General features: G+C 39.6%; 1 protein-coding gene across 13 annotated transcripts in view; it reads left to right on the plus strand.

Annotated features, from left to right (window-relative positions):
• LOC131316182 (vacuolar protein sorting-associated protein 52 A) overlaps positions 1 to 18,293 on the plus strand; it is a 56,634-nt gene extending 38,341 nt beyond the window's left edge. For 12 of the 13 annotated variants that reach the window (XM_058345465.1, XM_058345473.1, XM_058345475.1 and 9 more), the window contains 6 exons: positions 241 to 291; positions 9,427 to 9,606; positions 9,699 to 9,833; positions 9,978 to 10,052; positions 17,334 to 17,391; positions 17,487 to 18,293. In XM_058345465.1, coding sequence (XP_058201448.1) covers positions 241 to 291; positions 9,427 to 9,606; positions 9,699 to 9,833; positions 9,978 to 10,052; positions 17,334 to 17,391; positions 17,487 to 17,791 — 804 coding nt within the window. In that variant the 3' untranslated portion in view covers positions 17,792 to 18,293. The remainder of the gene's footprint in view (positions 1 to 240; positions 292 to 9,426; positions 9,607 to 9,698; positions 9,834 to 9,977; positions 10,053 to 17,333; positions 17,392 to 17,486) is intronic. The other variant, XM_058345474.1, reaches the window with a different exon arrangement.
• The last annotated feature ends 6,372 nt before the right edge of the window (positions 18,294 to 24,665 follow it).

Raw genomic sequence — 24,665 nt, forward strand, 5'->3', positions numbered from 1 at the left:
AGCCCCGAACACCCTTGTTGCAGAAAAAGAAGACTTATACTTTAAGTGCAAGAAGAAATCAACGATTTTGATACTCCAAATAATGGTTACCTTATTCCTTTAGAAATGCTTGTGTAAACTGTGTTAGCTAGATGTGAATCCAGTTGTCGATTTTATATTGGTCTTGTTTAGTTAAGGGTTTGAATTTGGTCAAATTTTGTGTGCAAGACCTCGTGTCACTCATAGTTTTTTCCTTCCCAGCTCATCATGTCTCGAAGGCGCATCCCATGCCTGGATTCATATTTGGATAAGGTATGTATCGTTCATCTGCTACATCTGCACGCATAGTTTATTCCTTCGCCCCCGCCCCCACCCCCTTCCCCAACACACACACACACACGCATAGATGTACTTAACCTTTTGGTTTTTCAACTGGCTTTTAGCTCCAATTCCCTTTCTCAAACATGACCAATATGATCGGAACAACCCATTTTCAAAGTAACACAAAATAATGCAAAACTTGTATAGTGACTTTCCCATTAACTATATTCTTCTGAGGCATACTTTCATATCAGCAGCAGTGAGGTCACTCTGTTATGTATATAGGCTCAAAAACTTATGCTCGTCTTGAGAGCATCACTAGGCACCATTGCTATTTCTGGAAAATATGCTTTACTTATTAGTACATTAACGATTTTGGTCATTATAGCACATTCAAAAGCTTTTTTGATTGAGGGCACTAAGCACCATTGCTATTTCCAGAAAATATGCTTTACTTATTAGTGCATTAATGACTTACCTTGTTTTGCTCGTTGTTGCATGCCTGGATGAACAAAGGATTCCAGGGGCATGCCCAGTGGCCCTAAGCCCGCCATAGCCCATTGAAATTTAGCCTGACTCGGGCCTGATGTTAGCCAGGCTCTAGGCCCTACCCGAACCCTATGGGTAGGGCTACCCTACTAGCCTGGTCCTAAGCCTGAAGATTTTAGCCCGAAAAAAGCCTGATATTCTAATTAATTCGTAACTCTATAACTACTCCAAGTTTTCAATTCTCTTTGCACAATCCTCACTTTACATCCTTTATACTTTTTCAACACACACACACACACACACACACACTCTAAAGCTCTTCATTTTTAAAGGTGAGAGCCAACTTTTGTTTCAAGTTGCCATTTGGTAACATCTACTTAGTTTTTCAATTAATTGGTTAGTTACTAGTAGTAGCTTGTTTTCTGTTATGGATCCTAATGCAAATATTGGTAATGATTTGTTTTTTTTAGTGTTTTAATGAAGAGCAAGAATATACTAGTTGGGATGTACTCGATGTGCAATATATAAACTCATGTTAATTATAAAATTTTTATTATGTATCATTCATGGTTTTTTCAATGTAAATAAGTATTTTTATTCAAAATTTTTTGCCTACATTATTCAATTATATTCCACACACATTGTCTTAAAGTCATGCACTCTATAAACACTTTTATGCGATTCATGTAGTTCAAAATACCCATAATTTTTAAGTAATTAAAATACTTATTATGCTCAAGTATTAATTTTACTTCTAGAAATAAACTTCTAAGAAAAAAGGCCCTAAATAGCCCAGGCTTGAGCCCAAACCCAAGCCTTTAGCCCAGATATGTTAGGGCCACGGCCTGTGCCTAGACTTTTTAACATTGGGCGGGCCCAGCCTTGCCCAATTTTTTTTTGGGGAGTCAAATGGGCTTGGGCCGGGCCAAATTTACACCTCTATCTAAGACCCTCTGATACTGGTGGATAATGCACTTAGAAAGAAAAGAGGGGCGAAAAAGAAAAGTATGTAGAATGAATCGAATGATTGCAATGTGAGGGAAGAGATGAGGTCAAGTTCAGTTGATGGTTTTGTAATTTCCTTCTCTTACCAACAAGGCAACAACTGCGATGGCAATCTAACCGGTTAACTTTAAGTCCAGTACAATAGTCTAGGCTAGAATAGTAGGAGCAATAATATGCACCGTGTACAGTAATATCTAATTATGAGTAGTTACTGTTTGTATGATGCAATAGATGATGTAAGCAACCTTTTCCTCCCTATAAAAGGGAGGACATCCCCGTAATGTAATCCAAGCTAGTCCAAGTAAATGAATACCAGTACCAGTGTTCTATAATATCTCCCCTCTTGTTTCCATTATTGCGATCCTAACCTACTTAGTGTTTGTACCCACTTGGTGTCTGTAAATTTGGTATCAGAGCCATGTCTTCCATTCTAGCTTAAACCCTCTTCTGGGAACTTCTTTTCCAAAAACTACTTCAAATCTTTTTTAAAAGAAAAACTTGAAGCGTTTGCTCTGTTGTTGCCTTCACAGGATCCTCCACATCAGAAACTTCATCAACTATTTTGGTTAAAAGAATTTTGTATCAGTGGGTTAAAGTACCTTGAGACTTTTGGCTATTGAGCAGTGTGTCTCGGTTTATCTACCCTAGTATACAGAATTTTATTAATCAGAATTGGTTGAAGATCTATACGTTGAAAAAGGAAAAAGGTTTGTTGTACTGAGGAAAAAGGAGAACCCAGAATTCTACTCTTAAAAATGGATCACCTGTTTACCACCCACTCCTCTGCTTTGTCATCCTTAGTCCCTTCATGTTCCTCCACCAGTAGAAATTCCTCATCTTCCTCTTCTAATCTAGAATATTTGTATGAGTTTGAATACCTACCTGATGATAGTAAGGTTCCTCTTACTGATCTCCCTTTCCTAAATCCCTATAATGCTTTTGTCAGACCACAAACTTCTGTAAAAAAGACCGTCACCCAACTTTTCTCCACAAAACGCCCAACCTCCGTAAAAGAGTATGTTCAAGCCTCTAAATTTGATCAGTGCTTCATAGCAGCAACTGAAGCTGAACAACTTTTACCTTTGGAAATCCCGGTTGATTTGCCTCGTCTTTGGCAACAAGAAGGATTTACCCATCTTCACTTTGGAGCAATTCGACTTGCTGTCACTTTCCATGGTAGAAAAGGTTTGCCTGTTACGTCCAGACTTGCTCTGGTCGATACCAGGTTTTTACAGTATCAGCACGCATGCATCGCTACAGTTCAAACCACTCTAAATGCTGGAACTGTGATTTTTACCTTCTACCCCAATTTCAACATGCCATTAGCAGATCCTCATCTGCTATCCGCCTTGAAGGTCCAAGTTTAAATTGGTGGTGCCTCCCAAATCTCCTCCACATATGCAGCCACCCTTCACTACCAAATGGCCTACCGTCTCCAAAACCATGCTTTTGACATGTCCTTACCATCCTCCACAGATGAAGCCCTTTTCCTCACCATAAATGCACCTCACCAAGCTTCTTGTGTCCATGTACCCCGACAAATTTCCCGTCCTGAGCTTCTCAAGCTTCTCCCAGAATCTTGGGTTACAGCTTATGAGAAAAACCAAAACAAGCCCATACCTGTCCAAACATCCAACCCAACTTTCATCACCAAACCTGATGGTACCGTGGAAATTACTTTTCCAAAAGAAACCTCTGCCTCATCTTCAACCCATCCTGTTATTTTTCCTTCGAGAATTAACATGTTTGTGGATGGTTCTAGGCCTGGTCCTCCAATTAAATATTTTGATCCCAGTGGCCTTCCAGTCTTCTATTTCAAAAATCCAGAAACAGGTCATTGTTATTTTGATACCCGTGACTGTGACGATTGTCTAGAAGACAGTCTCCTAGAAGATGATGAGGATTTTGAAGAACCATGTCCCATATGTCCTTCTTCACCTCCCACTCCTTGTAAATCTCCACCTCCTCCTCAACCTCCATCTGATGATGGTTCATCGAGTCAACCGAGTAGATGTTTCATGTTCACCTCATCCCCTTCCTGGACAGAAGCAGATTTTTCTCCTTTGGAATTTCATAATTCCCAAGAAAGAACGACCCATCGGCATAAAATTTCAGACTCTACTACCATTCTCCCTGATGGTAGTACCAAAGCAGTGTCAGCAGCAGAAGCAGCAATAAATTGGCAGTCAGCAAATTCTCTGGCTCAGAACAAAATTCTTCAGAGAATTGCTAACTCCCAGCAAAATTTGGAGAATGCAGTTCATGAGAAGTTATCAACCTTGGAACTTCTTATCAGAGATTTGCAGCAAAAAATTCAGAATGTTCACCAGGAACTTCTCCAAATGGCTTATGCCAACCAAGCATTTTCAGCAGCCTTTTACCACAAGGATGCTGAAATGAAGCATCTCCAGAACCAGCTTCATTCTCTCCAAGCTCAGCAGAATTTTCAACAAAAAAGCCCGTTTGATATGTTCACATCTTCTTCTCAACAAAGTTTGTTTGGGTATCCTCAAATGTCTCAACCCTTACCTATAAATCCTACTTCAGGATTTAGTGAGTCCAATATTTTTGGGAGCTCATCAGCTTTTCTTCCTCCACCAAAAAGACCATCTCCACCAAAACTTCCTTTCCCAAAGCCCCAGATAAAACCTGTCCAGCCTCCACAAAGTCCGTCTCCACCATCTACATCTACATCTACTCCAACTACCTCCACTCCCTCCAAACTATCTGACCCAAATTCCAAATCACCTCAGTTAATGGTTCAACCAACGTCTAGCCCCGCTAAAAATCCAATCTCCACTCTCCTACATACCTTAGCCACTATACCAGAAACCCCATCTCCTGAACCAACCATTGAGTTTGATTCAGATACTGAATCCACAAACTCTATGCCAATTCCTACTGTTTTCATGATGAACCCTGAAAACCCAGAAGAACATGTTGAAGATCCCATCATTGAAGAAGGTCCTGAGTTTGATACACCCCCTGAAATTCCTACCTTTGATTCCTTTTCACATTCCAATATGCATACCCAAGGTTTCTCTTTTGACACCATTCCCCCATCAAAATGGTTGGATAAACTTTATTAGATTCATGCTTGGTGCACAGCTGCTATGCTTTCCCCAAACGCTACACTCAGTGATGTCATTACTAAGTGTACAGCAAAATTTCTTGGTCGCCTACGTCAATGGTACTTAGCTCTTGGTGAATACCGACAGCTACAGCTCAAACAATTGCCAACTCTTGATCAATTCATCTCAGTCCTGCATACTGAGTTTCTTGGTGACCACAACAACACAAAAGAGTTTGTTCGAGAGGAATATCTCAGCATGAAGTGCTGTTCATTCAAAAGGAAAGATCTCGAGACTCACTATGACCGTATGTCTCAGAGATTTTATCTTCTCAACGGCATGGATGATGTCAATCTCAAGCAAGCCTTTCTCAATTCCCTTCCAGAACCATTGGGAAATGAGACAACAAGATTACTTCAGACAAAAGGATTGACACTGAATGCAACATCTCTTGGTGGTATTTACCAGCACTCTTTGATTGCCTTGGAAAAATTGTGCAATCACCAGAAATTCCTCAGAACTCTTGAAGAACAGGGAAAACTTCTTGGTAAAGCATGTGATCGTCCTGACCTATCTATAAAGTGCAAAGACAAGAAGTGCACTTGCCGTCCTTCATACCGGAAGTCTAAACACTTTCAAAAATGGAAGTTTCAATCTCCTGGCAAGTTTTCAAAGTTTCCAAAATCTGGCAAGTTCCCACGCCAGAGAAAATGGAAATTTTTCAAGAAGAAAAAGTTCAGAGGGCAGCGAAAGTCTGATCGCTGCTACATATGCGGAAAGAAGGGGCACTATGCAAAACAGTGTTCAAATAAGGCAGCAAAAGACAAAATGGTGAACTCTTTGGCTCTCATTGAAGATGATCTTGAAGATGCTGATATAGAATCACTATTTTCCATCGACGATGAAGCAACAGATGAAGCAGTCCTTGCATTTACCTTTGATGATTCAGACGATTCCTCAGAATCAGGTGACTCTTCTGATGATCCTGACTCATTCCCTTATGAAGTCCAAACAATTGGGTTTTCCAACATCATGCTGGCTCAGCCTTTAGCCAAGGTCAAAATTTTGCTTGGCAAATATGAGAAACCCATACCAGTCATCGCTTTCTTTGATACTGGTGCAGCAGCCTCCATTCTCAACCCAGCAATACTCCCCAGGTCTTACTGGCAGTCTTGTTTCAGACCCTTTACAGCAGCCAATGGAGAAACATTTGTTATCACTCTGATAAGTAAGCCTGTTTCCATTCAACTTTTTCCTGGATACACCATAAAACATCAAGTCTATGGTTCTGATCTCCCAGGGAAAGATTTATTGTTAGGCTTCGATATTCTCCAAAATCTCAGCAAAGTTTCCTGGCTCAAAAAAGGTTTGAAATACAAAAACTATTTGTTACCCTGGACCACCCAACCAAATCTCTTTTCCATAGAAACTTTCTCCACCATTAAAGAAGCCATAATCCAAACTTCCTGTGCTGAATCCCATTCCCAGTTTCTCACCAAATGCTCCAACCCACTTTGGAAAAATCCAGACTTCTTCATTTCTCTTCCCTTTAAGAAAAATGAAGACATCAACCCTACCAAAGCTACCCATCATGGAATGAACCCAGAACATTACCAGCTTGCTCTTCAAGAGCTTCAGCAACTTCAATCAGAAGGTTTGATTGAACCCACAACCTCTCAGTGGGCATGTGAAGCATTTTATGTCAACAAAAGAACAGAGCAGATAAGAGGAAAACTTCGCCTGGTTATCAACTACCAGCCTCTTAATCATTTTTTGCAAGATAACAAATTCCCTCTTCCTCGGAGAAGTGTTCTTTTTGCAAACTTGCCCAAAGCTCAAATTTTCTCAAAGTTTGACTTGAAAGCAGGTTTTTGGCAGCTGGGCATCCATCCAGATGATCGTCCTAAAACTGGTTTCTGCATTCCAGATCACCACTTCCAGTGGTCAGTCATGCCTTTTGGATTGAAAACAGCTCCATCCTTATTTCAAAAGGCCATGATTCGGGTATTTGCTCCTATATTATCCTCAGCCCTTATCTATATAGATGATATCCTACTTTTTTCTCCAGATATTGAGTCTCATGTTGTCCTACTACAAATTTTCCATTCTCTAGTCCAAACCCATGGCATCATGCTTTCAGAGAAAAAGATGTTTCTTGCTCAACCAGAAATTGATTTTTTAGGGATGCATATCTCTAAAGGTCAATATACCCTCCAACCTCATATAGCCTCCCAACTGGATCATTTTTCAGATGAAAATCTCACAGTCAAACAAGTCCAACAGTTCCTTGGAATTGTTAACTATATGGCTGATTTTATTCCCAACCTGGCCCAATACCGAACTCCTCTCTCAGCTCTACTAAAGAAAACCCCTTCTCCTTGGTCAGCCCTTTGTACCAAAGCTGTAAAAGACCTCAAAGCCCTAACCAAAACTCTTCCTCCTTTAGCCATACCTTCAGATGGAAAGAGAGTCCTTCAGACAGATGCCTCTGATCTATATTGGGGAGCAGTTCTTTTGGAAGAAAATTCAGATCAAAAGCGCAGAATTTGTGGATACAAGAGTGGTGCATTCTCTCCAGCAGAACTTCATTACCACTCTACTTACAAAGAAATTCTGGCAATCAAAAGGAGCATTGAGAAGTTTGAATTTCATCTAATCGGTCATCATTTCCTAATTGAGACTGATATGATGAGTTTTCCCAGCATGCTCAAGTTCAAACAGAAGCACCTTCCAAAGGCACAGTTACTCAGATGGGCAAATTGGTTTTCCAATTGGAGTTTTGATGCTGTTCACATAAAAGGAAAAACAAATGTCCTCCTTGATTTTTTATCAAGACTCAAAAAAGAAATCAATCAGTTTTCCAAAACAAAACCACATCCCTTTGTTCCTGGTTGTTTTCCCATGATTTCCTGTTTCCATCCGATCAATTTTCCTGTCCACTTTCAGTGTCATCTTTTAGAGTTAACCCTTCTTTCTAGATGTGTCCAAATGTGTCAAAACCTTCAACATCTCTGTATTTTCAAGTATGGTCTTGATGAAGGTCCCATAAAAGGTCTACCCTTCCATCCTGTCTATCCTTTTCTTACTCAGTTTGAAGTATCTTACCATAATACCTTTTATTTTAAAAAAGAAGCCTTTCTCCTCATATGGTATTTAGTCGATGTGTATACTATAAGTGTCTGTTTTAATAAATCAGCAGTCTTGGTTTATTTGGCTCATGCGGCGTTCAATCAAGTCCAACGCCCAGAAGATTTCTTTTTAAAATTTCTTTTGCTTTTTGGAAGCATACCCTACTGGCAGCAAAAGATCAGACAAGTTCCCACAGGTCCAGATGAAGATCTCCAATTTGCTTTTTGGACAACTCGCAACAACAGATGTGTTCCTAATCCTGATGGTTCTATCACCTGGAAAAAGGAGTATCACACTATATTCCTTTCAGCATATCAAGAGTCCCCAAGCATTGAGATCCACAGTGGAAATTATCTGGTCATGACTCAAACAATGTGTTCACTCAATGGATTAACACCTGCCGACGTTCCCTCATCTCTCCTCCATTATGAGTCTGCAAACTGGAAATTCAATGATGCTTATCCGGAAGAATGGCGCCAAAATATTCGCTATCTTTTGACCCAGTATCACTTGACTGACAGAGATGAAGAAAGCAATTCAGATGATCCAGAGTGACAAGGGTGAAAATTATTGGTGATTACTGTTTGTTGTTGTATCATATTATTGGAGTACAATAATGTCCTCTTTCCGGAGAGGGGTGAAAGTGAAAGTCTGTAAACTACTTTAAGTCCAGTACAATAGTCTAGGCTAGAATAGTTGGAGCAATAATATGCACCGTGTACAGTAATATCTAATTATGAGTAGTTATTGTTTGTATGATGCAATAGATGATGTAAGCAACCTTTTCCTCCCTATAAAAGGGAGGACATCCCCGTAATGTAATCCAGGCTAGTCCAAGTAAATGAATACCAGTACCAGTGTTCTATAATATCTCCCCTCTTGTTTCCATTATTGCGATCCTAACCTACTTAGTGTTTGTACCCACTTGGTGTCTGTAATGGTATTCATTTACTTGGACTAGCCTGGATTACATTACGGGGATGTCCTCCCTTTTATAGGGAGGAAAAGGTTGCTTACATCATCTATTGCATCATACAAACAGTAACTACTCATAATTAGATATTACTGTACACGGTGCATATTATTGCTCCTACTATTCTAGCCTAGACTATTGCACATTAGCTCATGACCTTATATAGGAATATAGACTGCGTTTGAACTTAGTTGTGATCTAGGATTAGATGACATAATCTTGCACAGGTGACTTTTTTGCCAACACTTGTTTAAATTTTGCTGAATGGGACCATTGAAACTCAGAAAGTTCCGATGAAACATTGTAGTTTTACAAAATTTCTTCATTCCAACTGATTATGAGTGAGTTGCGAAACCAATGTCTTTGGGAGGTCATGTATTCTCTTTTAGATCCTATTTTCCTTGCCTGTGGAACTATCTCAATATAGACCAATGGAATTACTTTAATGAATTTGAGCAGGTCAACATTTCTTTATGGCCTCGTTTCAAGATGGTATTTGACATGCACCTAAGCAGCTTGCGAAATGCAAATGTGAAAGCATTATGGGAAGATGATGTCCATCCTCATTATGTAATGAGGCGCTATGCTGAGTTTACTGCCTCTCTCATTCATCTTAATGTTGAATTTGGACATGGCCAGGTTGGACCTACTTGACTTGCAAGTGCTAAACTTTTATTCTGCAGTTGCCATTCAGAATGGTTACTTAACTAGCTGCGGCCTTATATTTCCAGATTGAATTGAACCTGGAAAGACTCAGAATGGCTGCTAATGACTTGCTTGTCAAACTTGCGCAAATGTTTCCAAAGCCTAAGCTGCAGACTGTTTTTCTGATTAACAATTATGACATGACAATTGCTGTATTAAAGGTAATTGCAGACTTGTTGAAGGTTGAGAAGAAATCTCGGAGGAAATGCTTATCTCGGAAATGAATAACTACCAAACTAAGATGCTCAAAAATGTGTTAATACCTCTGGAGATCTTGCTCAAGATTTTTATTATTTGGTTCACAGGAAGCTGGTCCAGAAGGTGGGAAGATTCAACTGCACTTTGAGGAACTGCTGAAGAACTACACAGCAATTTTTGTGGTATGTAAGAACTATGCTTCGAAGCTTGCTTGTGAAATAGTGAGGGATTGCTAAAGTCAAATCGGATAAATTGGGTTTCTATATTTGGCTTACCCTCCCCAGTGGTTTAAAATAGCATAACCGAGCTGCTTGCGACCTTTAAATGTGCCGAAATAAGAATGCCCCAATCGTAGGGCTAGGTCGCTTGAAAGCATAATACCCAGAAGTCCGGGGTCGAATCCACAGAGAGTGCAGCCATAGCTTGATTGGAAATTCGCTTTGTGTAGAGTTTTTAGCGTTAGGACCACCAACTTCGAGTTTGGCTTTGAGACGACCAACTTTTGAGTGATTTGGTTAAATGGCTATTTAACCTAACTATGGCACTGGAGATTTAAAACTAAAGACTAGGCTTAGGGATAATCAACACCCATAACACAAGGGCAAACTTGATCTTCTCTTCTTAACAAGGATGTTAAGTGTGACTAGGGTTTTGAGACATTTTAACGAACACTTGAAAGGACATAGCTCCAAGCATCATATGTGGCAAGTAGTCTAACCCTTGCCTACATATGATGAAAGAGGTTAACACGTTCGAGTTTTGATACATAAAAATAACCCAAGCACATGCTTAAACTAAAAAACGAAGATTTACGAGAGAAGAACAAGAAATACCCATGGCTATGGGATGCTAACCATCCCACAACCTAGCCTTAGTAAACTACTCACACGTATCAAAAGAAGACATGAAATGAGCAAGGGTAGACAAGGTAAAAATGAAACATGGATAATACTTGAAATAAACACAAGATCCTTGAAGAGGAGAGAATTCTTTACAACTTTAATGAAGACCGAAAGTTTTGAAAGTAAATAGATGGTACCTAAAATCCCTCCTCAAGACATGAATGAGGAGAGAGGCGAGAGCTCTTTAATGGAGGTAGAGAGAGAAAGTGTTAAAGATAAAGATAACCTAACAAAATGAGGCTTAAAAGGTATTTATGGCCCCTCAAAGTCATGTTATAAAAGTCCTAAATGCCCCTGGAAAGTTATAAAGTCGGGCACAAAAACGCAGATTTTCCCAGGTTGTACAAGTACTAGCTTTTCCTCAGTACTGGTACAAGTCTTGGTCTTGGCAGTTTTGGGCAGGTTCTGGTCAGGCTGTACCGGTACAGCCAATTCCTCAATACTAGTACATGTCTGGCAGAATGTTTCCGTGCTGTTTTCTTCCTTCCAACGGCCCTTTGACGTCCTGAACACTCTTCGATACTTATTTAAACATTCCTTGAGACTCGGTGGTGGGATGCCACAGGGCCTTTGGATACTTAGATACGGAAGGGAGTCGTCCTTGGCGTTCAAAATCACCTTATTTCCATGCTTTACCTAAAAACTCACTAAAACACCACCTTTGTGCAACCTCGTTCAAAATAAGCGAGTTATGCACGTGTGTGGGACAAAATTGAGAGTGATAAGCCCATTTATTCACACTATCGAGGGCTTATTACATCCCCAACTTGGACTTTGCTAGTCCCTAGCAAACAAAAACAAAACGTATTTAACTAATGCTATGCAATCTTCCCCCGAAACAAGATTCAACAACTATGCCCAAGACACTCGGCAAGAGTCCAAACAAAACACCCTTCAAACTCAATCACATGCAACCCACGCACATGCGTTCCATGAACTAAGGTGAACAAATTATGCAAATTGTACAATCAAGCAACATGCATCACATTCGAATTTTGATTCCAAAAACTCTCAAAGATAGGCTCTACTTTTCACACAGCAAGATACGATCACATCCCATGACGACGCTAGTGATCAAAAGCAATAGCAGGAGAACAAAAAGGTACGCATGCTATCAAAGCGCCACAAAAGTGGAAGGCTAATTATTCACAACTACAAACTAGGAAATTTCACAACTTAAATAGCAACGATCTATCATGCATCAAAAGGAGTTAGATAAGCGCAAGTTTGGATCAACTAAGGACTTTAAAGGCTTAAAATGACCTTGGTGTCAAGAAAGGGAAACAAAAAGGGAAGCGGCCATATTTTTGCTTGGTTTAAACTACCCTTGGCTGCCGTTCAAAAAAACTACCTTTGGCCACTACCATCCCCTGACCTACCCAACTACGGCCACAAGCCTGCCATCAACAAGAAGAAGGAAATCTACAAAGAAGACAATAAAAACTACGTGCTAAAAATGGAAAAACAGGAATGAAAGGGGTGGAATGTCAACCACCCAATACCCCGACCAAGTTTGGGGATTTTCCAACTCACTCCAACTACTTAATCATCCTCCTTGGCTATCTCCGGTTCTTTTCCACTCCTCGTGCTTGTCCCTTCGCCACCTCCACTAATGCCAGGCACCTCATCCTCCGTTTGCTCCTCCGGAGTGGACTCCCGAAGATCCTCCTCTGTCGGGACATAAGACTCCCCAGTTTTGCTTCCACACCTTGCGACAAACCACAACAATGCGCGCTTGATTGCTGAGACATCTCTCCTAGTCTACCGTATTTGCGTTTCAAGCTTCTTTTGCTTCCCTTGAATGGAGATGAGTTGGCAAGACATGATTCTCATCCATTGTTCGTGTCAAACGGCTTGGGTGGTAGCGGTGGGCAAAGAGGCACCAACAATGTCTGGGTGAGTAGGCTGGAAAAGGGACTTGCTTTTCTCCACCAAACCTCTCGTAATGGGACCGGGAGTTCAGGGAGTTAGTTTCTCGGGGGTTCGAGCACCTGGCTCTTCACAAATTTTAGTGACCATGGCGGGAAAAGGATTGTTGGACTTGGAAGAACCTCGCTGCCTAAATTTCATCATTTCTACCCAAATCCACCGAGCCTAGTCAATAACATCATCTTTAGAGCCAAAAACATAAAGGATTTCCCCGTCAGACTTGTGCGGTCTCTTCTCCGAACCGTGGGGGAATAGATTGTAATGTACCACTTTGTTAATCACACAAATGATACAGCTCAAATAGCCGACCGTGAACAAATCTTCCACCTTCCAGCAATTTGTCAGTGAGGGTTTAGTATTTCATTTTCAGATTTTGACCAACCATGGTCCGGATAAGTAATGGCACGGGAGTTGGGGCGTTGATTGTTCTTCAAGTACTTGGCGTATGACCTCAATGATAGGGTGGGTCCCCATTTTGGTGCGGTCCACGTGACACTCGCATGTGAAATTTCAGCCCTTAAGCCCATCAACCCACTTCTTTTTCTCCACCTCCTCCGCATCCCTCTTCCTTTTTCGGCCCTCATCCTCCTCTCTTTGCTCACGCTTAACAGCTCTAACCAGGTCCACAGGCTTGAGATATCCTGGGACCCTGCTTCCGTCGGCCCTGTACGATTTTATTCCATCTGCCATGAGCTTGGACCTCCCCATTGCAACAACTACCAACACAGAGTAGAATCACCACAGTGAGAACAGCCAAAACACAGCTCAACGCCACAAACAAAATGCAGAAGTGGAGGTTAGGGTTTTCGGTTTCTTTTAGGTGTGGAAGGGTTGGGGTTTTCTGTGGTGGGGATGTGAGATATGGGGATACTTAGAAATCTATGGACAGGAGAGTTTACTCGAAAATTGCAGAGAGAACTCTTTGATGAGATTTCGAGCAGATCTTTCTAGGAACAACAGTGAACCCGTGGTTTTGGACTTGAAACTCCTGATTCGTGGTTGAAACTTGAAGATTCTAGGTTGGAAGTTGGAGATTGATGGTAGAATGTGAGGTATTTGAGTGGGTTTGGTGGAGATTTTAGAGAGAGGTGAGAGTTTGGGAGTTTAGGGTTTTCCGTCGTGGTTTCTAAAATTTGTGAAGAGCAAGGTGCTCGAACCCTCGAGAAACTAACTCCCGAACCATTACAGGAGGTTCAGTGGAGAAAGCAAGTCTCTTTCCCAGCCTAGTCACTCGGACATTGTTGGTGCCTCTTTGCCCACCGCTACCACCCAAGCCGCTTGACCCGAACAATGGATGAGAATCATGTCTTGCCAACTCATCTCCATTCAAGGAAAGCAAAAGAAGCTTGAAATGCAAATACGGCGGACAAGGAGAGATGTCTCAACAATCAAGTGCGCATTGTTGTTGTTTGTTGCGAGGTGTGGAAGCGAAACCAGGGAGTCCACTCCCGAGGAGCAAACGGAGGATGAGGTGCCTTGCACTAGGGGAGGTTTTGAGGGGACGAGCACGAGAAGGAGTGGAAAAGAACCGGAGATAGCCGAGAAGGATGATGAAGTAGTTGGAGTTAGTTGGAAAATCCCCAAACTTGGTCGGGGTATTGGGTGGTTGACATTCCATCCCTTTCATTTCTATTTTTCAATTTTTAGTACGTAGTTTTTATTGTCATCTTTGTAGATTTCCTTCTTCTTCTTGTTGATGGCCGGCTTGTGAAGGTCTGGGAGGTTGAGGAATCGCTCCACGATAAGTTTGGGTGAATCTTTCACCTTGCATTATACGTTTGCGAATAAGGGTCAAACCGTTGAACGGTCGGCATTTGGCAATCACTTGTAGCATGACCTGCAACTTCACAAAGAACGCAAATTTCCTCTGGCTTGGCCACAGAGGCCACCTCGGCTCTATTGAGTGCAAGAGTTTCAAGCTGACGAGTGAGTTGAGTGACCTTATGAGATAGGTCGCTTTGCTCACTCAACTGAAATTTCCCGAAACTACTCGGAACCGGATTATCCACATTCTTTTCAGAAGGGTCCGACTAATCCCAAGATTGCGTGTTTTCCGCCAAGCCCTCAAGGTAATCCTACGCCGCAATAGGGGGTTTATCTAGGAATCCTTCGCCACTCTTCGTATCAATAAGTTGTCGATTACTTACGGAGCATCCCTTCAAAAAGAAGGTCAATCTTTTGAAAATCTTCAAATCCATGATGATTGAATTTAGCAAATCCTTGTATCTCAATATGGATAAAAGGACTCCCCATCTTTTTGTTTGAAAGTTTGGATTTGACTGATGAAAGTATCTTTAACGGTGAAAGTATTGGCAGCATTCGCAGCCGGTAGGACTATGGTGGGTCATGGAGTAGTGCGAGCTGGATTCAAATAACCCCTCATAGTCCTTCCGGCTGCGGATGCGCCATTCTTTCTCGTGGAGGGGAGAAAACTTGTGGTGGTGTTCTAGCTCGTAATCGAGTAGATCGCGGAGGAGACAAATCTATGAAGCCTCTTAGAGGTCAGGCTCCGATAGACACCACGCATACACCTTGACTCCTTCCTCGAGAAACAATGTGCATACCACACAATAAACAGACTAGAGGGGCTATGTCGCCGCTTCGATAAGTATAGATAATAAAAGAAAAGGTAATCTATACTTACTCTAACTTCGTTATACCTCACGTTTGAAAGAACTCAGGTTAGAGGTATCCACTAGATTAAGTACAAATTACGCAAAGTAAAATTAAACGAGTTACTTACAATGATTTGGCGAATCTTCAAAATAAGCTATAAAAGAAAGCGCTCCCCGGCATTAGCGCCAAAAATGCTTGCGACCTTTAAGTGTGCCAAAATAAGAATGCCCCAAGCGTAGGGCTAGGCCGGTTGAAAGCATAATACTAGGAAGTTTGGGGTCGAATCCACAAAGACCGCGGCCATAGCTTGATTGGAAGTTTTTAGCGTTGGGACCGCCAACCTTGAGTTTGGCTTTGAGACGGTCAACTTTTAAGTGATTTGGTTAAATGGCTACTTAACCTAACTACGGCTTTTTATCTGGAGATTTAAAACTAAAGACTAGGCTTAGGGATAATCAACACCCATAACACAAGAGCTTGATCTTCTCTTCTTAACAAGCAACATATGTGGCAAGTAGTCCAACCCTTGCCTACATATGATCAAAGAGGTTAACACCTCTGAGTTTTGATACATAAAAATAACCCAAGCACATGCTTAAATTAGAAAACGAAGATTTATGCGAGAAGAACAAGAAATACCCATAGCTACGGGATGCTAACCATCCCACAACCTAGCCTTAGTAAACTACTCACACATATCAAAACAAGACATGAAATGGGCAAGGGTAAAGACAAGGAAAAAACGAAACATGGATAATACTTGAAATAAACACGAGAACCTTGAAGATGAGAGAATTCCTTACAACTTTAATGAAGACCGAAAGCTTCAAAAGTAAATAGATGGTACCTAAAATCCCTCCTCAAGACATGAATGAGAAGAGCGGGGAGAGCTTTTTAATGGAGGCAGAGAGTGAAAGTGTTAAAGATAAAGATAACCTAACAAAATGAGGCTTAAAGGTATTTATAGCCCCTCAAAGTCATGTTACAAAAGTCCTAAATGCCCCTGGAAAGTTATGAAGGCGGGCACAAAAACGCAGATTTTTCCAGGTTGTACAGGTACAAGCTTTTCCTCAGTACCGAAGTCTTGGTCTTGGCAGTTTTGGGGCAGGTTCTGGTCAGGCTGTACTGGTACAGCTAATTCCTCAGTATCGATACAAGTCTGGCAGAATGTTTCCGTGCTGTTTTCTTCCTTCCAACAGCCCTTTGATGTCCCGAGCAATCTTTGATACTTCTTTAAACATTCCTTGGGACTAGGTGGTGGGATGCCACGGGGCCTTGGATACTTCCGGGAGTCATTCTTTGCGTTCAAAATCGCTTTATTTCCATGTTTTACCTGAAACTCACGAAAACACCACCTTCTTGCAACATCATTCAAAATAAGCGAGTTATGCACGCGTGTGTGACAAAATTGAGAGCGATAAGCCATTTATTTACGCTGTCGAGGGCTTATCACGAGCCAAAGCAAGATTTCTGCTATAAATCTAATTTGTTGGTGGAGTCTGAGTGCCCATGTTGTAGCCATGTAAAGCCATCTACTTTTGACTCTAGTGATTTCACTTCAGAAGATTCAAATGTATTCGAAGACTTCTGCACTTGGTCCACCCCTAACCAAGAAATGTTATGAGCTGGTAGCATGTATTGCATGAATTAAACTTGGATTTGTATATTTGTAAATCAAATGTATGTGCCAAGTCATAGAACATTCAAATTCCCTGTCGTCGTTTTCAAGTTGGCCAATTTATGTTCTGGGACCAAAAACAGTGTTCCTAACTTGTTTCTTCAAATTAACAAGCATTAGATAGACATCTACTTGGTCGAGGTAGTAGGTTCAGGGTAAGATGGCAACTAGGGAAAAAAGTCCTTTAATTTGGATATTTGGCACTCGAATTCATTTTCATGTTAGTTACTTGGCAGTCCGAGACTCCGAGTTATCAGGCTTGAATGTCATGTCGGGTATCATTCACTATGTTAAACCGTTTAATCAGTTAGTCTTCGACTTTGCTTCTCTTTTTGCAGGAAGAGTTGTTGTTGGAGCATTTCAGTGATCTCATCAAGTTTGTAAAGACCAGAGCCTGTAAGTATATTTAAAAACATCATGGGCATCTTTTTAGTGTTTTGTTTTTCCCCCTCTCAGGAAGCTGGACTTATTTTGCAAGTGTTTTTTATTAGCTGAGGACACAACTAGTAGCTCTGAGAGAGCAATAACTGTTTCGGAGGTTGAGCCTCTTGTAAAGGATTTTGGGAGTAGATGGAAAGCAGCAATAGAGCTGATGCACAATGATGTGATCACTTCTTTCAGCAACTTCTTGTGTGGGATGGATATCTTAAGGGCCGCGTTAACACAGTTGCTGCTCTATTACACCAGGCTCTCAGATTGCATAAAGAGGATCGTTGGTGGGTCTTCGCTCAATAAAGATCTTGTTTCCATATCTTCCATCATGTACGAAATCAGGAAATACTCCAGGACTTTCTAGGTCATGGATTAGTGCTACTTACCGACATCATAGTATAAGGTCATGCTCCTGATTTGTTCAGTTGAAGTCCTTGTGGTGTTTACAGTCTGTGCTGGCCATGGACACAGTTCTGACTTGTGCATTGGGAAGAAAATGTCGCACGGGTCAAAGTGTTTACAGAGAGAGAAGCTGCTGGACCGACTAAAGTATAATTTTTGCCAAACAATAAAAAGAGAGAGAGAGAGAGAGAGAGAGAGAGAGAGAGAGAGAGAGAGAGAGTATATGTTGTGTAATAAGATGATGTTAGATATCTGGTTTCTTCATAATGGCGTCTCTTTTATACTTAACTTGTAAGTATGTAGAATTGCATGTGTGGTTTCGTGTCTTTAACGTGTGTGTCCGGACTCCGGAGCCCTAACACACGGCCTTTACACTTATGCGAGTGTGTGTGCATTTGTGTGCACAAATGGTTGTGGAACTACAATGATTGTATGTCAAAAAGTCTAGGAACACCACTTGCACACAGACTAGCATATCCTCATTCAAGTGGGGAGCTCGCACACATGGCTCTATGCGTGGATGATAACATTTTGTGTATTATGTTTTGGGTGCTCTATCGTCTTTTTACCTTAAAAAAAGTTTTGATATGTGAAGTTCATTCAACTAATTTACCGAGGCATGGCCTATCAGTTGTGTAGTTGAATTTAGGTACGGTGTACCAGGAAAGTTGATATCATGGTGAAAGTGAAATACTAGTAAGTGAATTTAGGTTGGCATTAGAGTAGTGTGCAGATTCATTCTGAAATGGGACAACTATAAAAATAAAACTCAACCAACTAATGAATTAATACCACATTGGTACACAAACTAGTAATTCAATGTATGAAAATACATAGGGAGGTCAACAATGCGGTTTGGTTATTGGCAAAAATAAAACCAAAACCGAAATATGTACCTAAAGTCAAAACAATAACTAAAACGGAGGTTTTAATTTTATCTAAACCATAATTTAAACCACGGTTACTAGTTCGATACAATTTTTTACTGTAACTGGTGGTTAAAATTTTTATTAGAGTTGAGACGTAAAATATCCTACTCCCTCTGTTCCTTTTTTATGATTCCCACTTCGTAAATAAAACTTTTTATGGACCCACTTCGTAAATAAAACTTTTTATGGAGATATTATCAACACTTTAAAAGTATTACTTTCCCTATTATCCTCCACGAGAACATCATTATATTTTTACTCACCGATTTTTTAAAATTGAATCTACTTTTAGGGGCAAAATGAAAAATGTACTCCATTTGTCCCAAATTCTTGGTTCTCTTTCCTTCTTTGAAAGTCTCAAAAAATTGTCTATACTTCTTAATCTATAATATTTTTTATATCAAATATGAATTTTGTTTGATAGATCTCAATGAGTTTTTTTATACGAAGTTTTTAAAATCACGTAAAAGATCATAGATTGTAAGATAAATAGCTTTAGGTCATAGAGTGAATGGATGTTCCAATCAAAGTTATCAATCCCGTGCTGGCAAACTTACCATTTTCTCTACTAGGACGATATGTTCCGGTACTGGTGCATATTTCGGTACTATTCCGGATTGACCATAACATATATTTTATGTAGTTTTAATATATGTACAAAAAATAAAAAAAAAACTCAAAATAGAGGTATAAATAAAATTCTAACACTTTGATATACCTTAAATTAGTCCTAATAACAAAAGGGAGTGATTTTGGCAATCTCCATAATGATAACCGCACTCCTAAAGAGAAGTACCAAAATGAATCCCTATATGGAATTGATTTTGGCACTCCCTTGGGGAGTGTGGTTATCAATTTTGGGAGTGCCAAAAATGAATTCCCATAACGAATTAAGATGATTAACATATTGTAGACTTTAAGTTTTGTTGAATTATCTTAAAATTCAAGCATTTTTTAAGCAAAGAAAAAAATACACAATTTTTTTGTGCCGACTGAGCTTCCGATACAAGTCCAGTATCATTTGATACAAGCCGGTACACCCGGAATCGGTCGATATAGGCCAGTATTTGGGATAGTACAGAACACTTTCTTATTTGTATCATTTTATCTTTTTATATTCGGTATGAAACGTACCTGACGGTGCAGACTGGTATGGAACAAAATTGACAACCATGGTTTCAATGGAATGGCTAAAAAAGTGTATACTTAGTTAAGTTCCACTTTTATGTGTTAAAAAATAATAAATTAATTATTAAGCAACATTTTTTTTTTCACTCGATCAATGTCTAGCCTATTTTTAAGAGAATGGGGAAGGAGTATCGCTAAGCAGCACACGGGTGAGGCAAGACAAAGGAGCATCAATCATTAGGGATGGCATTCGGGGCATTCGGGGCGGAAAATGGGTATTCCGTACCCGATCCCCGAACCCGAAGTATGTTCCATATCCGCCCCGATCCCCGAACGGGGAAGGAAGAATGGAACCATTTCCGAGCCATTCGGTTATCGGGTAATCCCCGAACCGAATGGAATCAGAATAATATGTTTACCCGAACCGAACCGAACCGAACCGAACCGAACCGAAATATTTTCAGTTTTCAAGCATTAAAAAAAACTGGCCACTATTATCAATATTGGCTTATCAATATTATCAGTTTTCAACCGAAATATTATCAATGGTTATAAAAAAACTGATCACATCACAAAAGATGGTGAAAATTGGGACAAAGCCCTAAAACGTAAGGGTATATATATAGGCAGGGGTATTTTTGTAATTTACTACTACTTCGGTTCGGGGTTCGGGTTCGGTTCGGTTCGGGGTTCGGTTCGGGTATTGACTGAACCAAAACCGAACCGAAACCTGTTCGGGTATTCTCTATGCCAACCATACCCGTACCCACGGGAAAAATTTTGGTTATGGTTCGGGGATAATTTCGGTTATCGGTTCGGGTACCCATCGGTTCGGTTCGAATTGCCATCCCTATCAATCATCACACCAAGCACTCGCCCTTCCGGCAAGAGTTGAGAACCCTTACCTTCCATGTGGAAGAGGTGAAGAAGTGCTATTGGACTAGCCCTGCCAATGGACCGGATTGGATCCGAATCTGATAGCATTCGAATCCAATCCGAATCCAAAATTGCTCGAATCCGATCCAAATTCAAACTTTATAAATCTGGTAGTAATAATCTGAATCAAAATCCGTAAAATCAAATTTCCAATCTAAAAATCCGAATCCAATCCGATTCAAGAATTTTAGCAAAAAAGGGGAAAAGTTAAAAAAAATCTGGTCGGATTCGGATTTGTTGAATCGGATCCAAATCCGATCCGATCCATTGAAGGGCCTAGTCACTATGCATATATGTCAGGAAATAATGTTAAAATAAGTTTAGGATTAGATTGATAACGAATTTAATTCGATACAATTCGAATCCGATCTGATCCGTTTTTGGATTACCGGATTCAGATTATCAAATTGGATATTTCGTATCAGATTCGGATCGTAACTGATCCATTGACAGACCTACATTGGACTACAAGCCCTTTGTTAACACATCTTTTTCTCTCTCTATCTTTTTACTTCTACCTCTAGAAGTGAATGACTACATTTATAAAGTCACTTAGGGCTTGTTCGTTTAGGAGTCTCAAAACTCCTATGCACGATTTCTAATAAATTTTCTCTATCTATTTTTCTCTACTCATTACTCTTAAGAATCTCCCTCAAAACCCAAAACAAACAGGGTAGATTGATAAGTTTATTGACCACTTTATTTAGTGCATCGAAGAGAATTTCCTATACATTTTTACTTGCTAAATTTTAGCAAGTAAAAGATGGATGACTTTAGAGCCCATTTGGCGAGTGGAGAAGGGAGGGAGATTAAGAGCATCCGCACCAGTATTTTTAAATTTTGGACCAAATTAGAGAGCAAAAAGCCACTTTATTACTTTATTTATTTGCTTTTAAAATATTTACTGCATCAGGTTCTTTACTCTTACTTTCTACTCAATTAAATATTCATATTTTTGTCCTCACTTCATCTCTTAATCTAATATTTTTCGAACTCTGTTCATCCTTTACACGGTTTTATATATTACTCCATCTGTCCCTAAATAAGTGTATGTCTCGCAAAACTAGGCCTTATAAAAGATGCATGTTTTTCATCAAAAATTTAAATTTTTTTCATAATCTAATATATAGAACTTATTTCTATCTATTGATTTGTGAAAAAATTGATTTTTTAAACAAAACAAATGTATTTTTTTGAAGACCTATTTTTGCGTGCTGGACACTTATTGAGGAACGGAGATATGGTTAAAAAATTAAATCCTCCAATTTTCAATTCGTTTGAACAAATGCGAAGATCTTATTTTTCTGATCATTTTATCCTAAAGGATCATAATTAATTTTTGTCTCTAGGACTCTTAAAATTAAATATTTGTTCTTCATTTGATTCTATGGCTATCTTAGGGCTCGTACATGAGAGCCCTTAAAGCCAAAAATTAATTATGACCCTTTAAAATATAAGGATAAAAAAAATAAGATGTTCGCATCGATTCAATTGGATTGAAAATTAGAACACTTTAATTTTTTTGAGTGTTGTGCACAGAGTCCTTAAAACAAAACATTAAAATAAGAGATAAAGTGTGAATAGTGCCTCGTCTAAACAAAAGAGCTACTGTACCAAAGTTACCCATTTTGGAAAGTAACGAGATAGAAAGCAAGGCTAGTGCAGGAGAGAAACTTGGATTTTGCTTGCTACTTCAACGGAGCGAGGCTGATGACGAGCCGAATGCAGATGCTCTAAGAGAGATAGATCGAGGAATAAGCTAATCCAGATCCAGGTGGGCAAAATTACAAGAGTACTCCTCAAATCTCTCCAAACCCTTTTTTAAAGTAAATTCTTAGAACAATTCTTTTTCCCCACCCACTCTTATCCATTATTTCAACTATGAACTACCAAACAACTCCTTGTTAGTTCCTTTCTTCCTAACTAATTTCCCCGTATATCATATCCACCATTCTTTATCCAAAATTTTAATGGCGTGTGATGCACAAAGCCTATGGTTACGGGAATTTACACTGCTAATTTTGGGGCACCAAAACGAATTGAAGTGTTTGGTCAATGTCCCCCACAACATTTATACTATTAAAAGAGAATGTGTCTACAAATGGTTGTCATTTTCTTTCACTGCTACCTCAACCTACTAAGGAGTGTTTGGATTGGCTGTATTTCCCCACTTGATCGCCAAGCATTTTAAACCCATTGCTCTTACATAGTCTTTCACCTTTTCCAGTTTTATAGATGTACTGCACTTGGTGCTTTCTGATCTATTCTGAAACCATTCTTGACCTGTTGACAATGCCCTGCACTACCCAATTTGCTTTTGGAAATGGCTTGTGTGTCTTTCACTTTTGCACTGCCGAGTGCCGTCTGCTTAATTTCAGCCGCCTAAAAGTATTTTTAATGGTCCAGATTTTCTATGAGTACCCTATATGTGAAATACTTCAATATAGCTGAGCCATTAATTGTCGAAATGAATGGTTGTGATTGAACAACAAAGACTTCTCTACAATAAACTAGAGAGAAGTCAGGTCCTTTTCTTAATAGGAGAAAAAGAAAACTATGGGTCTACTACTACTATTCAATATGCTATAATATATATATATATCCGGAAACTTCTTGCTCGGACACGTTGGGTTTGTCAATTCTGATTTGGTTAGGTTTATCGCCTTGTTATATGTAGCAATCAATGTACTCTATATTATCTTCTTCATTCAGTATATCGTGAAAACGGGTTTGAGCCATGAATACCCCAATAACAAGAACCACGCAAATCTTAATTTGCTTGATAATTTTTTGGTTTGCTTGTGTGTGTAATTTTGGATCGAGTCCACACCGCACGCTTGTGCAGGTTTACACTCTACAAGAGTAAGCCTATACGAGAGAGACTGGCCGCACATGGAAGACATGTTGACAATCAAACACATGCAACATCGATCAATGACATCTTGCTTATCTGACTGTTGTTCCTTTATATGCACACAAGTTCTTTTAGTTTCACATACAATTTGTACACATACTCACATGTTTTGTAAGATTCGCAGACACTATATAATGCTGTGTGCGCGGACTTCAAGAAACATGTAAATGTGTGTATAAATGTATAACAGTTGCGACTGTTGCGTATGAAAATACAATTTTCTTTTTCTCTCTCGCTCAATATATTAAACAATAGGTAATGCCTATCATACCATTTCATGAGAGTCATCATGACAGTGTATAGTAGTGGCCTCTTTTAGCATCTGCATTATGGTTGATTTGAAGTTAATCTAGTTGTGAATTAATGATGACAATCCATAACAATGAAGTATAAGCCCCACATATAAAAGTCAAACGCTGTTCTTCAATGGGTTTCTGCCACACATATATCCCTCATGACTTTACTACAGTAATCCATCATCCATGAGCCATTATTACCAAAGGGAAAAAGTTAAAGAAATCTGCATGCATGAAATGTATATACCCTCTTGAGTGTTTATATAGTGTAAGGTAGAAGAAAACTTGTCATTATCCCCGGAAAATGATTTTGGCACTCTACTTTTTTATAATGGCACTTCAAAACGTGTCTTTTAATGTAAAAATTATACACAACAAAGCACACTAAAAGATAAATTTTAGAGTACCGTCATAAAAAATTGGAGTGCCAAAATCGTTTTCCTACCCCCATATCCAGAAGTGCAAGTCTTTACGTAAGAAGGTGCTACAATGCACACTTCATATTTGAGTATGTACGATATACACCTCTGAATTCATAGTTATATTTAGGCATAAACTCATTTAATATCAAATATTGTATTCACAATTTTCGCATAAAACTCAAAATACGTATTTGCGCATCCATTTATAACA

The sequence above is a fragment of the Rhododendron vialii genome, chromosome 2a (genome assembly GCF_030253575.1).
Source record: "Rhododendron vialii isolate Sample 1 chromosome 2a, ASM3025357v1".
In the NCBI taxonomy this organism is placed as follows: domain Eukaryota; kingdom Viridiplantae; phylum Streptophyta; class Magnoliopsida; order Ericales; family Ericaceae; genus Rhododendron; species Rhododendron vialii.